At 40.0% G+C, this 17865-nt stretch overlaps 1 protein-coding gene across 1 annotated transcript in view; it reads left to right on the forward strand.

Moving 5' to 3' along the window:
• The window catches only part of LOC114239465 (phospholipid-transporting ATPase ABCA3), a 48344-nt gene extending 38461 nt beyond the window's left edge, over window positions 1-9883 (forward strand). Inside the window, exons 25-32 of the mRNA XM_089735396.1 lie at window positions 122-269; window positions 2009-2122; window positions 2505-2638; window positions 4182-4329; window positions 5781-5991; window positions 7229-7377; window positions 7887-7972; window positions 8883-9883. Coding sequence (XP_089591522.1) covers window positions 122-269; window positions 2009-2122; window positions 2505-2638; window positions 4182-4329; window positions 5781-5991; window positions 7229-7377; window positions 7887-7972; window positions 8883-9059 — 1167 coding nt within the window. The 3' untranslated portion in view covers window positions 9060-9883. The remainder of the gene's footprint in view (window positions 1-121; window positions 270-2008; window positions 2123-2504; window positions 2639-4181; window positions 4330-5780; window positions 5992-7228; window positions 7378-7886; window positions 7973-8882) is intronic.
• Window positions 9884-17865: the final 7982 nt, after the last annotated feature.

Here is a 17865-nt window from a genome sequence, read left to right on the forward strand (position 1 = left end):
CGCTTTTTCGACAAATCGGACAAATTCGACCTACATATTTGCTCCGGTGCACAAAGAAGTGCCGCTTCAATAATATCTAGTGCTGCCACCTACCATATCGATACGAAAATGACGTCGGCAGAGCCTGGTGCTCCTTTCGGAGCGGGGCTGGCTGAACGGCTGCTTCGACGCACTCATGAACCGCGCCTACCCCGCCGCGCCCCCCGCCGCCTCCCCCTCTGACCTCGTGCGCGCCGAGGCCGCTTACGTCAGCAAGGCGATCACACTGCGTACGTTTTATTTATTTTTTTATTGCTAGATGGGTGGACGAGCTCGCAGCCCACCTGGTGTTAAGTGGTTACTGGAGCCCATAGACATCTACAACGTAAATGCGCCACCCACCTTGAGATATAAGCTCTAAGGTCTCAGTATAGTTACAATGGCTGCCCCACCCTTCAAACCGAAACGGATTACTGCTTCACGGCAGAAATAGGCAGGGTGGTGGTACCTACCCGTGCGGGTTCACAAAAAGTCCTACCACCAGTAAAAGTTATTCCCACCAGTTATTCCCATAATATATTGTAAGAATCTCTTTATTATGTTGTAGAAGTACCTTGTTATAGTAGGGTCATATGTAATCGAATAAGTTATTATACCTAGTCAGGTCATAAATTCTGTCACATGTTTAATGTAAAATAATTGAAACAAGTTTATTCATTATGTAACCATTCATATACCAAAATGAACTTAACAAAACATAGATTCTTATGGCACTAAAGTTTATTCAAAATGACCTCCGTGATTTTGAATACAGGCCTTCAATCTGCGCGGTCAGTCGTCTATCGCAGCACGAACGAGGTCCATGTCAATATCGGCGGCTGCCTTAATCAAGGATGTCTTGAGTGACTCCAAATTGGGATGAGGCTTTGAGCACGCCTTTTCCTCCAAGTGTTGCCATATCTTGTAATCTAACGGATTCAAATCTGGACTGGAGGAGGGCCAGTCTTCGTGCCGGATGAAGTCGATTTCACGCGCCGCCAGCCAGTCTTGTGTGCTCTTCGCTCTATGAGCTGGCGCCGAATCTTGTTGCAATACCCAGTGCCTGTTATTGAACATGGTATGAGAAACAGGTTCCACAAGGTTCACAACTGCATTCGTTTTTACACCTTTCTCACAAAAATGTACCTCTGTTAAGCCCCAATAAGAAACTCCCAACCATACCATGAGCGAGGATGGAAAATGACCTCGTTGGACACGCGGAATACGGTTGCTCGCTTCTTCACTACTGTGTGCGTACACCTTATCATTTTGTTTGTTGTAGCTCTCTTCTACGGTAAATTTTTTCATCCGAAATAATAATTTCCCGATATTTTTTTCCCGCGTACCGCTTCAACAAAGCGCGGCATCTCTTCAGTCTCAGGTCCATTAGACGAGCATTCAAACGATGTCCTGTTTTTCTTCGATATGCCCGAAGCCCTAAGTCTTCATTTAACACCCTTTTCACCGTGGTTCTGCTTAACCCCATCTGAAGGGCCAACAGTTTCTGCTTACGTTTGGGATTTCTTTGAATTCGCGCCTTCACAGCTTTTATCACTGCTGGAGTCCTAACAGACCGAGGGCGACCATTTCTTGACCTGTCATCTACACTAGAGTCTTCATTGTATCGTTTGATGGTACGATAAATGAATCTTTTGGTTATATTCAAATTTTTAGTATGTTAAAAATTTGAATTGGCGCGTAACCGCAACGATGCAACGCAATAACTGCAACACGGTCTTCTTTAAGCGTCCACTCCATATTTAAAAATGAGTAAAATTCTAAATGTATACTATTTTTATTTTCATGAAGAATTCGAAATTCGAATTCAATAAACTTTTTTGTGGCCAGCATTCTAAAAGAAAAGTTTTTACTGTGTGACAATACTTATGACCTGACTAGTTATATATATTATACATTTTGTTACCGGGGCCCGGTTGCTTAAAGTTTTCTACGAGAGAAGTTCTAATTTTTCATTTTGTTTTGTGCGCAGCAAGCAATCAAATCAAGGACGTTCTGTTAGCGGACAACCTGCACAAGAGGTACCCCAAGATCTTCGGCAAGTCCTGCAACGCCGTCAAAGGAGTCAGTTTCTCGGTTAAGAAAGGTGCGCATTAATAAGGAACGCGTATCTGTATTTTGATTCCAGGATAACCAACGGTTCGCCTCGACGACTCGTCGGTTGGGCGTCCTGGAGGTAGTACCGGGAGTCTGGTTATAGTATTGACCGCGGGACCCCTCCTATTCTGACCGAGTTCTGACCTCGGACGGGAGATCGGATGTTGTGTGGAAGAGTGCAGGGGAGTCGTTTGGTGCGTAGGGCCCTAAAACATCCTTGGACCCGCGGTCTGCTTCAACTTAAGCAAACCATCAATTACCACATACCCTGCGCATCCCCTAGGCGCAGAAGCCTCGCATGAGGTTCGGTCCACTATCGGAAAAAAAGGATCCCCAACGGAAATACTTACAATATCGGGGTGTGGTTTCAGGGGAATGCTTTGGCCTCCTCGGCGTGAACGGAGCCGGCAAGTCTACCACCTTCAAGATGCTGACGGCCGAGGAGTGCGCCACTCGAGGCAACATCTTCGCGAACGGCTACCACCTGAAGCGCAGCGTCGGACCGGTCAGTGTTGCCGTTTCAATAAAACATATCATGCCGCAATGCTGCCATCTATAGAAATGTCTTACTTGCATAAAATGTAATGCCTACTTTGAGCATTGTAAGCTCTGGGGCTATTGAGAGACTTCGGTTCTCTCTCTTTCTTTCTGTCTCTCTTTTTGATGATCCGATTCCCGATGATCTCTTTATCGTACCGCCCCCTTCACTGGAGCAGAGTTCATCCATACCCTTATGGTACTGCTACTTTCATCCACGCTTATGTTTCCAGTTATCTTATTTCCCACGTACCATTCGGCTTAAGAATGGACCCTGCTCTGCGGTGCTTACCGAGCGCGGTGACATGTCTCTTTTTAAACGTGATCTGTGGAGACAGAGTATTCAGCTGTAGGCTAACATGAATGCGTCCCTGGTGTTACTGATGTCCATGAGCTACAGGAACCGCTCGCCATCAGATTATGACCGTCTGCATACAAATGCCAAAAAAAAATAATTAAGGACATTTTCATGTATATTTCAAAATTATGTAAAATTACTGTACGGTTTGTACATACCTTTTTTTTTTTTTTTTTTTTTTCTCGGGCCGGGGGCCGAACCTCCTACGAGGTCCCCGCGCCTAGGGGGCGCGCGGGGTATGTGAGACTCAACGATCTGCAGGTGTTGAGAGCAGATCGCGGGCCCAAGGATTTTAGGGCCCACCCACTAAACGACTCCCCTGCACTCTTACACCCGACGTCCGATCTCCGTCCGGGGTCAGAACCCGTTCAGAGTAGGGGGGTTCCCGCGGTCAACACTACAACCAGACACGCGGCGCCACCCCGAGGACGCCCGACCGACGGGTCGTCGAGGCGATAGTCGACGACCAACGACGTCGGTCTCCGCGGTACGGCGGCCCTACCAGGCCGCCCGGGCGGTGACGCTGGTGTTCCGGGATACCCCGCTGGGCCAGAACCAGCCTGCCGGGTCGGAACGCGATACACCGCCGACCGGGTTGCTCTTCAACAGTATGTTCGGCGACGACAGCGACGACGAAAATGCGGACCGCATCGCAGTCCGCAGCCGCCGACGCGCCGTCCCGTCCTCCTGGTGCCAGCGCGCTAGAGTGACGGTAGCGTGCGGCGCAGCCTCAACCCCCTTAGGTCGCCCCGTGACCATCACCGGGAGGAGACTGCCTCCTCATAGGGGCTGGAGCTGGACAAACGCCCTCCTCCGAACCCCGGCTCGACGGCGGCGGCACGGCGCCGACGGTTTGTACATACCTACGTCAATACGTTGAGGCGCCGTGCGTCGTCCTTGTGGTGTCAAATTATTGAAGTGAAAACTTCTTTAGAATCGTTGTGATGTCAAACCGGATGCAACGGAAAAAAACGATAGGTAAGAGACACAAATACAAAAATGTGTAGGATGAGGTAGTATGAATGAACTCTACGGTTGGGCTCTACTGGCGGGTGGTACGATGGTAAAAACGAGATGACGGAATCATCTTGAACAATTCCTCAGAGCACTCGATCGAGCATACGATAATTCCAATTGTTGTTCTTGCCAACAGTACCTCCGTTCCCTCGGCTACTGCCCACAATTCTTCGGGCTGGACGACTTCCTGACCGGCGCCCAGAACCTGGCCTTGCTGCTGACCCTGCGCGGACTCGACGTCGTCGACGTGAACGCCGAGGTCGCGTCCTGGATACAGATCGTAGGTCAGTAGCGTCAGAGAAACTGTCGTATGTTCGTTATTTTTTTTATTGCTTAGATGGGTGGACGAACTCATAGCCCACCTGGTGTTAAATGGTCACTGGAGCCCATAGACATCTACAACGTAAATGCGCCACCCACCCTGAGATATAAGTTCTAAGATCTCAATATTGTTACAACGGCTGCTTTACCCTTCAGACCGAAACGCATTACTTCACTCGCATTACTGCATTCACGGCAGAAATAGGCGGGGCGATGGTACCTACCCGCGCGGACTCACAAGAGGTCCTACCACCACTAAATCGTATCCTACAAATCTGTTGTTCAAAACAAACGTAGTTAGGAGACATCTTTTTTTTTATTTTTTTTATTGCTTAGATGGGTGTACGAGTTCACAGCCCACCTGGTGTTAAGTGGTTACTGGAGCCCATAGACATCTACAACGTAAATGCGCCACCCACCTTGAGATATAAGTTCTAAGGTCTCAGTATAGTTACAACGGCTGCCCCACCCTTCGAACCGAAACGCATTACTGCTTCACGGCGGAAATAGGCGGGGTGGTAGTACCTACCCGTGCGGACTCACAAGAGGTCCCACCACCAGTAAACGTAGTTGGATTAACCCCTTAGGTGAAAGTGTGAGAATAAAAATTGATCTTTTTTATTCTTACGCTAATTATTCTAATTGACCCAATTTTACAAATTATGGTTCGCTTTAATTAATTTTTATTTATTTATTTAAGGCTATGGTTAATTCTAGATTTTTAATCCATTTTCGTTATCGAACATATGGATAATCAATATATATTAATACATGAGGAAAAAAAATTTTACCTCTTTTTACGAAAATTGCGCGGATGGAGGAATATGAGATTTCCCACACTTATAGACAATATAGAGAAGAAGTGCACAATGTTAATATTTTTTTAATTATGCATTAAAAATACAATAAAGAAATAAATAAAACATTACACACATTACCATTTAATTGACACACATACACACGGATATATATTCTTTTGTTTATTGTTAAAGTCTATGGTCCAATTGAGAATAGATTTAATGTTTGTCTTCAATATTATTTGTCTATAGCAGCCTTTCCTAAAGTGGGCGATAGCGCCTCCTTGTGGGCGTTGCAGGCCTAAAGGGGGGCTGTAAGAGACCCAGAAAAAAATGGGGCCGTTGTGTAGAGGTTTTGGTGGCGAATTGTAATTTCATTTAGGAGGACTTTTAGACACCGACTGAGTTCTCGCTATAGCGGTTTTAAGTAGTTGAAAATATGGAGGCGCTACAAAATAATTTATTCTCAAAGTGGGCAGTAGACGAAAAAAGTTTGGGCGCCCCCGGTCTATAGTATGGTTTTGGCGAAATCTGTGATTATTGTAGCTTTGACAATAGAACCCTAATAGTGTTCAAACTTATAAGTGGGCGACTACTAATATACATATGTTGGGTAGGGCTGGAGAAGTACATGCACCGGCCCGTGTCGGGCTACAGCGGCGGCTGCAAGCGGCGGCTGGCGGCGGGCGCGGCGCTGGCGGCGGGCGCGGCCGTCACGCTGCTGGACGAGCCCACCGCGGGCGTGGACGTGGCCGCGCGCCGCCGCGTGTGGGCCGCGCTGCGCCGCGCGCTGCACCGGGGACGCGCCGTCGTCATCTCCTCGCACAGGTCACATGCCACCCGACAACTTTACTCCTTACTTAAATAATGCCAACTATGTATTAACGATAGGCATAGCTGGTATTGCTGAAGTCCATGGGCGACGGTAGCCACTCACTATCAGGAGAGCCGTATGCCCGTCTGTCTACAAGGGCAATAAAAAAAATTAAAAAAGATATTCCATTTATTATTTCCTCGACAATAAACACTTACGATAAATTAAACTATGTAATCTATACTTTTATAGATACTAATATATAAATCTAGACTGGTTTTTACAGATGTTCCGTTATAACTACTGAACCAAAATCCGATTGACTTAAAACTTGGTATCCATGTAGAAAATACATGTACCTAATGGATAGGCTAATATTTATATGGGTGTTTGACTCCCTAATATATATTTTTTTAAATAATAATAATGAAAATAAATATTTATGTTAATTTTAAATGCCTAGCGAAGCGGGCGAGTACGGCTAGTAATGTCATAATTATTAATAAAATTGAATAATAATAATATTAATTTTGGAAAACCTCATTCGAGCTCTTATGTCAAAGGCATTAGTGAACAAGTCTTTATTATGATGTATTTGTGTTAATACCGAATAAATTAATAATGTTCAATTTAAAATAAATAAGATTAGATACATGGTCTGATTTTTTGAGGTCTGTAAAAAATTGCTTTTTAATTTAAGTGATATTTAGAGGTCGGAGTAGGTAGATTGATTTAAGGTCGTTGACGTCAAACGTAAAGGATAATATGGATATACCTCCAAAATACCGGAAATTCGTATTTATTGTGATATTTGTTCCGGAATTTCTAAATTAGCATGCATCTGTGTTTAAGGTGAAAAACGTATTAATAATATTAATCTACGCTACCAGTGCTAGCTAATGGTGAAAGAAATCAGTATTTTATTTTATACTAAAACGCCTTGCAATATTTACTCCGTATTTTGTCCCTTTCTGTTGAATTAGAAATGACGCTTGTCAGTATGAGACAAAACTTAGACAGGGCTTTTTGTTACTTTATCTCATAAATATAGAAATTGTATCAGATGAGGATAATTTTTTTTTTTTTTCAATTTAAAAAATAATCTTTATAGATAAAATAGCATGTCAATATTATAATATCTTGACGCAAGTATATAAAATCAATCCACCTACTCCGACCACTGGTTATATCTGTAAAAAAAATTGTAAAGAAAATGTAAAAAGTAAAATATATATTGTTGCGCGCTTGCAGCATGGACGAGATGGACGCGCTGTGCTCGTCGATAGCCATCCTGTCGGCGGGCGGCGTGCGCGCGCTGGGCTCGGGCGCCGCACTGCGCGCCGCGCACGCCGCCGGACACGCGCTGCTGCTCAAGATCGCGCACGCACCAGCCGCAGACGGTCAGCACGCACGCCGCCATTACACTATACTATATATATCAAAAATAAATAATAGTTTTAAAAAAATGTAACAAAATACGCTTTTATAGAAAAACCAATTCAAAAATAAAAAATTAACTTTAATAAATTTGAATTAAAAATAGTGTAAGAAAAAATGATTTATTGTAAAATAGCGTGGCTTGGCTATTTCTACCGTGAAGCAGTAATGCGTTTCGACTTGAAGGGTGGAACAGCCGTTGTAACTTGAGACCTTATAATCTAGCTTATATCTCAAGTTGGGTGGCACATTTACGTTGTAGGTTTCCATGGGCTCCAGTAACCACTTAATACCGGGTGGGCTGTGAGCTTGTCCACCCATGTAAGCAATAAATAAAATAAAAATATAATTTTTTTAATAATTTTTTCATCGTTAAACAAGGTTGACATTTTTATCGAATAATTGGGAGTTGATCCAATGTTCGGTATACTGTTAACTTGAAATTTTACGAAGCTATAATTTTGTGTTTCAGAAGTGGACGGTGCCAAGGGTGAACTCGACCGGCTGAAGGGCGTGCTGCACCAGTCCTTCGACTGCACCCTCAAGGACGAGCACAAGGTGGGGTGGTGTTCCTCTGAAACAATTGCATAGGATACATTTGCGAACTAATTGGAAGTTTGCGAATGTCTTTTTCCACGACTCGCCTTCCCTGTTTTCATATTTTGACGCGTTTCAATAAATTTAATGTCCACGTGATTTGATTTGACCACCGTTCTCCTAAAAGCAGTAGTACAAGTAGCAATCGAAGTAACACTACTACTACTACTAGCTTTAATGTTAATAACAGTGCAGTAGTAGTAGTAGTAGTAGTAGTAGTAGTAGCAGTAGTAGCAGTAGTAGCAGTAGTAGCAGTAGTAGCAGTAGTAGCAGTAGTAGCAGTAGTAGCAGTAGTAGCAGTAGTAGCAGTAGTAGTAGCAGTAGCAGTAGTAGCAGTAGTAGCAGTAGTAGCAGTAGTAGCAGTAGTAGCAGTAGTAGCAGTAGTAGCAGTAGTAGCAGTAGTAGCAGTAGTAGCAGTAGTAGCAGTAGTAGCAGTAGTAGCAGTAGCAGTAGTAGCAGTAGTAGCAGTAGTAGCAGTAGTAGCAGTAGTAGCAGTAGTAGCAGTAGTAGCAGTAGTAGCAGTAGTAGCAGTAGTAGCAGTAGTAGCAGTAGTAGCAGTAGTAGCAGTAGTAGCAGTAGTAGCAGTAGTAGTAGCAGTAGTAGCAGTAGTAGTAGCAGTAGTAGCAGTAGTAGCAGTAGTAGCAGTAGTAGCAGTAGTAGCAGTAGTAGCAGTAGTAGCAGTAGTAGCAGTAGTAGCAGTAGTAGCAGTAGTAGCAGTAGTAGCAGTAGTAGCAGTAGTAGCAGTAGTAGCAGTAGTAGCAGTAGTAGCAGTAGTAGCAGTAGTAGTAGTAGTAGTAGTAAAAGTGTGTCAAGTAATTGCGCGATTGCATGTAACTAAAATCAAATGTTAAATGCTCTATTTTGCCCACAGACGATGCTGCACTATCATATAAACGAAACAATGAAATATTCGGAACTCTTCGCTCAGCTCGAGGAACTAAAGGCCAACTTCCCCGGGCTCGTGGAGGACTATTCGGTCACGGAGACCACCCTGGAAGAGGTGTTCCTGTCTTTCGCCAAAGAACAAAATGAACCCGCATCCGTATGAACTAGCCTCGATTTAAATAGCTCATTACCGGCTTTTTTTAAGGGCTTTTGTGACTTGGTAACTAAGACCTTTAAGTCATCTCTCATATTAAATTCATATTCTTATTTTTATGAAAAACGTTAATATGGAGTGAAATGAAATGAAGATGATTAATTTGAGACATTAATCAACTGGGATGAAATTAAATGAAATGAGATGGTATGGGATGGGATGAAATATAATCTCAGTATAATGGTGGTTATTTACTAAGACTTTTTCAGTTGACTTTTTAGAGGATCCCGAGGAGCTACGTCCGGCGGCTTTTGTTTCATTTTCCCACATTAGTGCACTTTGCACAGATATTAAACAGTTATTATTACACATTGCAACCTGAAGAAACACTAAATAGACAAAATAGAACAAATCACTTAATTTCACTCCTCGCGTTCCCCCTATGTCACATATGATGTGTTCGTGTACCTCAGAGACACAAGATTATCGTCTATCCTCTTCTAACGCTTTCGTTAAGAAGAAGATGCAATGGCAGTCTAGATCCGATCCAATCATCATCGAGATCACCATCGCTAACAGATTCAAATTTTTAAAGTAATTTACCACGATTCCTAAAAGAATAAAATATATACATATATATTATCTACCCACATACTTTTAACATTAATAAACCACCGTTATTACAGTTTTAAGCTGCTTATCGTTGTAATGTAGTTGAATAGCGTGTGCTATATGCTATCCTTCCGTAAAATAAGCTAATATTACGGCTTTTGTATGAATAATGTATATAGTATCCATCGCAGACACAATATACCCGTAAACTACATATCGACGCTTGAAAGGCAAACGTGACTAAGCGACAATGCGTGAACTTTACCGTAGACTAATTTAAAGTTGAAATACCTGAAAACAAAATTTATTTTAACGAATCTAGCTGTAGTAGGATCTAGCTAGTAGCTGTTGGATTGAAATGATTTTAATAGACCTAGAAATATATGTTTTGTTCCCATCGAATATGGGTATTGCCTATCATTTATGTACAAAGCAGTTATTGTCGCTTAGTCACGTTTGCCTTTCAAGCGTCGATATATAAATTATATGACCACAATAAATACATTCTTTTAAATATTAAATTAAAAGCAAAACAGCTAGGTATGCGCTTTTCGTTATGTGTCGATAGCGTGCTGTAAATATGGCTCTGCTATGTCTGCTTTAAATATTTACCACTCTGAAAAGAGTATTAATTTGTCAAATAAAAATAAATAAAAAATTATTAAACATAGTTTAATGTCGAAAACTCTGATTTAATATGTGTAACGTGTTGAGCACACACTTAAAGAATTGTGTTTTTTTTTTTCTTTCTTATATAATAATACCTTAATTTATTTTACCACAGACTTATTCAGTATTTACGCATATTTAACATAACATCACATAATATTTTTCATTGATTTTAATAACATTTACAATTATACAATGTTAGAGATTTCGTGTGATTTAATGAAGCTATTTTTATATCACACAACGCTATAACATGTTATTGACAACTCGAAATAAAGTAATTAAAATATTACATTGGTATAAATCTGCATTCAGGTAACGTGTGATGTTTGTATGCTCTTTTTTTTGTAAACTTAATTTGAATTTTAATTTTTTTCAAACCTGAGGCTATTTATCACTACATATGTATTTGTTGAGTCAAGAAAAAGCTACAGATTAGATATTATACTTAATTTTATTATAATTACAGGGCTGATAAATAATATAAGTATGTAATGTACTCAGTAATTCACACTGTGTATAACAATGTACAAGCGTCTTGGTAGGTTTCATGAGGCTGTTACGGAAGTCATTAGCCGGCATTGCCAAAAACCTTATAACCTAGGAATATAATAAAATAAATATTTAATATTAGACACACTAGCAGTCTGTGTGTTGTACCGTGTTCTATGCAGCAGCAGCGGGCATGTCCGTATAGGGGTCAATAATTTAAAGCGCTTTATAATACAATTCGGTTGTTTTGAGCCGATCTCAAAACATTCTCAAAACACGCAATGAAATCTGAAATCGGATGACGTCAGAAGTCAACGACCTCGTGTGTCATGTGAGGCGGTCTGCGCTTTCCATTGCGTCTTCACGGTTTAAATATATCAAGAGGTGAAAAGCTATTTCGTTTAAGCGACGTTTTGTAATTAAAGGTGCATTTTATTTGATATTAGCATCAACAGTTCGATGTTTTTAATGGAACTTCAATTTAACGACCGTCTGGTATAGTGGTAAGTGACATGGTCACTACACAAGGGGGTTGCGGGTTCGAATCCCGCCAAGGAAAGATATTTGTATGATAAATATAAATATAAAAATGTCTTTCCCAGGGTTATGGATGTATATTAAATATATGTATGTGTATAATAAAAATCTTACATTTATTTCCGTTACCTGATACCTGTAACACAAGTTCTTTACGAACTTAGGACGGAACCAGAGGTGGAGTGATTGTTAAAAAAAAATTGCTAATGAAATTGCTAATAATGAATTGTATTTACTCCATTGAAAGATCTGAAGTTTTTTTTTTTTTATGATATATTTTCCAAATTGGTTTTCCAAAGTTTAAAACTTTAAATGGCTCTCCAATAAAGATGCCAAAATGTCGTTAAAAACCAAATAACCTTCCACCCCTCGATATAATAATGACACTCTTACACTTAACCAAAGTATTAATTACCCTTAGTACCTTGTATTTACTGTAAACTGAACTTGTCCCCATCGCTGCAAGATACAGAAACATAAAAAACTACGCATTCCAAAATTTTTGTCTTTATTAAATATATTAATTATTAAATAAAATTCAAAAGAAAAGTGCCTATTCTATTATAATAAAATCTTTTTTTTTTAAGAGATAAAAAAACTTGCGTTCTCTGAATATTTTGTAACATTTACATTACCGGATAATTCACTAATGTGATAATAACATTAATATATACAATGACATGTAATGTAGTAATTTTTAGGGATAAGGAATTTGCCTATATTAATCAAAGTAATAATGATGTATTTTGCCTCCCAGTAGTAATTATTTAATTTGGTATTATGTATATACTAAAATTGAAATGTAGTTATGTACAACTATATATAGTGAGTTTCAAATAAGAATGTGCACGTCAATGACCTTGATCTGTCAAAGTTCGATAAAAAAGTATGGACAACAACAAAAAAAAATCTTCTATTTTTTTGGGATTTTTTTCCTTAATTATTAAGACTATTAATATGTTTGTCTTACTGAACCATACACATCTTAGAATTTTCTTGATATATTGAGTACTGGTCGAGGTAAATTAAACATGAAAAAGCAATACTGTCGGGGCACTATAATCTAAGGATGGGCGACGATGATCATAATTACTCAAGCAGTGGCATGAGTGGAATTGGCAAACTCGAACATTTAGATTATAAATTAATATTTAAAAATGCCTACCTTTTTACTGACTTTACCTACTTTTTTCGATTTGACAGCTATGACGTCACAATATGGCGCAGGTCTATGCACAATATTATTTAAAACGCATATTAAACATAAATACTGTTATACTATAGCATCGCCACGTTCAAAATACTACAATTTGGTGTGTTAGGTTTTAAAAAGTTTTTCCTCTAATATTATGATTACTTGAAGTAATTTAAATTTGAGTAAGATAGAAAATTTGAAATCTATCTAGTCTTGGGAGTGCGAAAGAGACAGCTACATGTTCCTGATACGCGCCTTTAAATATAATAGCTGAGCTGTTTCGCGCGCAATGTGATACAAACGAAAACTACCCTCCTGGATACTGAAGCGGTATTGCTTTTGTATCGACTTTCCTAAATGAACTTTATAACTATTTATGTATATGTAAGCTTTAGAACGAAATCTGTGTCAATTATATTAGTGCACAGATTAGTCGAACAAATAGGAAAAGTTGTTTTAAAAACATTCCATAACCCGCGTCATACTTTAATAACGCCAATAATTAATTATAGTATAATAATTATATAATTAAAGTAATACAAATACAGAGTACGTTATTGGTTTGGTAAATTGTCAATTTTAGATGCTTGCAATTTTTATGCTTTTGATGTTTCGCACATAATATCTGAGAAGTTTCTTAATTTTACTTTTTATATGTTATGTTATAGTTATATATATTTAAATTTTCACAAGTTCTAAACCGATCGAAATGGACGTGAGATTCTTTAAGCGTCGAATCCGCTATGATTTGATGTACAAATCTAGGGACTATGGTGGAAACTCCCGTGTTTTTGGTATATTGATGATAATATAAAAATTGAACAGCTTGGACGCTCTTAAGCCCAATTCTAAACGCTTCTTAGTATATGGTAGTTCTCAGGTTCTGACTAAACACAATATGAGTTTTCTTTCGGAGTACCTGAACCTCATTGCTTAATGCTTTCGCGTGGTGTACGCTGGAGATCCTGGCCATAAGATTTACAGTAGTGGGATTGAAGGGGATGGAATTATACCCTATAAACTATTTTTTGTAAAACTGGAATTAGTTAATCAGTGCCGATATGTGATCTATTAAAATAGCACAAACAAGTAAAACAGTGAAAAGTAAACAAAGTAATCCATTCATTACAAGACTGACAGAAGCTAGACTACGATTGTAGACATCCACTCATAGTTCAAACAGGTGAATCCACTCACAATCACACAAAATGCTACTTACTGCATACATATTTTCATTAAAAAAATCGACCTTAAAAATCACCTATATAAAATTAACAGTAACGCTTTTTACCAAAGTTTTTGAACAAGTAAATTAAAAAGTACTTGGTTTTTAACGTGCTATTCGAATTTAAGATGTTTGTCGGACGGAATTAAGACTTCATTTATTATTGTAGAAATCCCGCGTAAAATTGTGGACGTTCTGACGTATCAAAAAACTGACATGATACTAGTAATCTTTCATCTCAGATGAACAAATAACATTGTTTTTTTTTTTTCAATAAAACAATGGTGCTCACAATGTGTTCTCACAAAATGTTGTTTTAAGAACAAACACCTATATGCGCATAGAATAATCTTTGATTAAATTATTATTTTTCCTTTGTTTAATGTATCGTTTTTTTTAATATATTTTTCACATTAAATAAAAATGTCCATTGTACTTACTTTTGTATCTAAATGTGTAAAAGACTGCATTTATCTTGTTTATTGGAAATAAATTCGCACTAGAAATATGTTGCTTTATTATTTACTATTTTAGCCACGTTTTCATTACATACGCGTAGGTACCACCTGTCACAAGCCAAGAAACCCCTGAAGGACGAAGAAAAACTACCAAGTTTCATCACAAAGGTTTAGAAAAATATAAGAACAAACTTAAAAGGAAACATTTATAAATATTTATATATACTGAGACCTTAGAACTTATATCTCAAGGTGGGTGGCGCATTTACGTTGTAGATGTCTATGGGCTCCAGTAACCACTTAACACTAGGTGGGCTGTGAGCTCGTCCACCCATCTAAGCATCTAAGCAATAAATAAATAAAATATTAATATACATCAGTAGCTTTCTATAAATTAAATCGCATACTAAGATGTTCGACTAAATTCCTCTTTCCATAAGATTGTCAGATAGACTCGCAGCCCAGTAATAAATGACCAGGGACCATAGGAATCCAAACATGATTTCCATCACCCGCATTGAAACATGTGGTTGAAATCATAATCGGGATGATGGAGCGGCTATAACCATTTGAACCAAAAAGCATGGCGGAAACAGGCAAGGTCGAACTTTATAGTATTTTCATCGGTTTTACGTGAGTCACAAATCTATATGTATAATAATTTATAAATGAATTGCTATTGGTTAGTCTCGCTAAAACTCGAGAATGGCTGGACCGATTTGGTTAATTTTCGTCTTGAATTATTCGTGGAAGTCTAGAGAAGGTTTAAAATGTGAAAAAATATGAAAATGCTCGGAATTATATAAAAACAAACAATTTTGTTTTTTCTTTGATGTGTCCCCCGTCTGACGGATTCCTTTTGTTTTTGTTAAAGTTTATTTTATACAAAAGTTTAGGTCTTTTATTTATCGATCGAGGCACTACGGAGTCTGCCGGGTCAGCTAGTTTTACATAAAAATATGACTACTTTTACGTTTCGTTTATTATTTTCATTATATTATTTCTGACATTTCGGATCTGATGAAGCAGCGCCGATCACAGCCCCCGACCGCGTTTAGTTTGCGCACCCCAGCGTTGAGGGCCGGCACGACACGGTCGCGGATCCGAATGAATAACTACGGAGTCTGCCGGGTCGGCTAGTATTACTTAAAAATATGACTACTTTTACGTTTCGTTTATTATTTTCATTATATTATTTCTGACATTTCGGATCTGATGAAGCAGCGCCGATCACAGCCCCCGACCGCGTTTAGTTTGCGCACCCCAGCGTTGAGGGCCGGCACGACACGGTCGCGGATCCGAATGAATAACTACGGAGTCTGCCGGGTCGGCTAGTATTACTTAAAAATATGACTGCTTTTACGTTTCGTTTATTATTTTCATTATATTATTTCTGACATTTCGGATCTGATGAAGCAGCGCCGATCACAGCCCCCGACCGCGTTTAGTTTGCGCACCCCAGCGTTGAGGGCCGGCACGACACGGTCGCGGATCCGAATGAATAACTACGGAGTCTGCCGGGTCGGCTAGTATTACTTAAAAATATGACTACTTTTACGTTTCGTTTATTATTTTCATTATATTATTTCTGACATTTCGGATCTGATGAAGCAGCGCCGATCACAGCCCCCGATCGCGTTTAGTTTGCGCACCCCAGCGTTGAGGGCCGGCACAACACGGTCGCGGATCCGAATGAATAACTACGGAGTCTGCCGGGTCGTCTAGTATTACTTAAAAATATGACTACTTTTACGTTTCGTTTATTATTTTCATTATATTATTTCTGACATTTCGGATCTGATGAAGCAGCGCCGATCACAGCCCCCGATCGCGTTTAGTTTGCGCACCCCAGCGTTGAGGGCCGGCACGACACGGTCGCGGATCCGAATGAATAATCTTAACTTAAATGTACGATGGAAACGTGTTTTATGTATGCATTTTTTTTACATAATATGTTAAATAATTTCTGGAAGTGTTTCCGGCAACTGTTGATCAGCTATCTTGTATGTGAATTAGTTTCTAGCGATGCCATTGTTGTCAAAGTCGAATTTATAAAAAAATCAATTTTATAATATTCTTCTTCTTCTTATTAGCCCACAGACGTCTACTGCTGGACGGCTGGACATAGGCCTCCCCCAACCGTCGCCACAAAGACCGGTCCTGCGCTGCCTGCATCCATAATACACACATTTAATTATATATTATATGAAAAAGTTTAAGGAACGAAATGACAAACATAGCCTGTCATTTTATTAATATGTATTTTTTGGGCCGTAAGCATGTCGAACCTAAACACGTTGAACGCCATGCGGCCCACAGGTGGGCCTAACGTAGTATTATACCTTTCAAGCCAAGCCATAATCAGGGAATCAGTATTTTTTATCAAATTGACATGCTCATTCTAAAATTTATAAAATGCGATAATTTGCACGGAAGGTAAAAATTAGCGACTTTTACCGTCGAGTTTTTAAGATATTTTAAAAGGCAATACTTAATCTTGATAAAAACTACAACTTTGTATTCGTTTTGAAAACAAAGGGTTCGGCCCGCGGCTCACTTCCATACGCATTTTGTTTGTAAGCTTTTTTTCCTACCTAAGCGAGAGCGTTGAGGCTTTATCAGCGTAACCTTAACTAGTAGGTGAGCTCACGGGGCCCAAGCCTGACGACGTTGCTAACGCGAACCCTAGCAAGAGCCGTGCTTCGCAGAATCTATCACTGGATCGGAAACGCGACCCACTGAGAAGAGTCGGAGTCCGACGAGAAATTCAGTGGGTTGTGTCTGAGGGTTAATTTACTCGTCGAGCCCTTCGCAAGCAAGTTTTGTAGTGTCACCTTATTTCTAAGTATGATAGCTGCAATCAGTGGCTTGTAGGAAGCGTTTACGTTGGACACCCTCACGTGGCTCACGAGTGACCTTCATGGCCCTAACGGTTCAGTAAGACTAGGCTCACCGGTGAATACCGCGGCCTGAATGAAAATACTCGATTTTACATATGGCGCTCAACGTCTTAACTAGTTTTCTAACAATTAATTATTGTAATTGTTTTTTTGTTCCTACCTATGCTGATAGCCTTGAGAGGCTATTTCAGCTTCGCTCTAACGTTTGTAGGTGAGCTCACGGGGCTCAGACCGGAGAGTTGCTAACACTGACCCTAGCAAGAGCAGTGCTTCGCAGAATCTACCACCGGATCGGAAACGCGACCCACTGAGAAGATCCGGCGAGAAACTCAGTGGGCTGTGTCTGTGGGTTAATTCGCTCGTCGAGCCCTTCGTCGCAAGCGACGGGTTCGACGAGGACGGTGACCGGTGCTTGTGGTGCCTAAAAGCACCGTTAATGGATCAGGAGGATCCGTAATGACGTACTTTGGGCGCCGTTGACGGTTTACCATTCGGTCTACTGGGTCGAGTATGTAGTTTCCAGCGGCCACGATGAGAGGGTTCTCATGTCGTGTCGCCTTCTCAAAATGGCGCAGCGATGCCGACTGTATATACTTTGTAATTGTCGTGTTCAGTTTTTTAAAGAACATTTAGTTTAATTATTGTTTCAATAGAACTAGATTGATTAGATGATAGAGGAAATTGCTCGTCATTGTGTACGTATTTTAAAAAGGTGACTCGAACTGTT

The sequence above is a fragment of the Bombyx mandarina genome, chromosome 19, assembly GCF_030267445.1.
Source record: "Bombyx mandarina strain Sakado chromosome 19, ASM3026744v2".
In the NCBI taxonomy this organism is placed as follows: domain Eukaryota; kingdom Metazoa; phylum Arthropoda; class Insecta; order Lepidoptera; family Bombycidae; genus Bombyx; species Bombyx mandarina.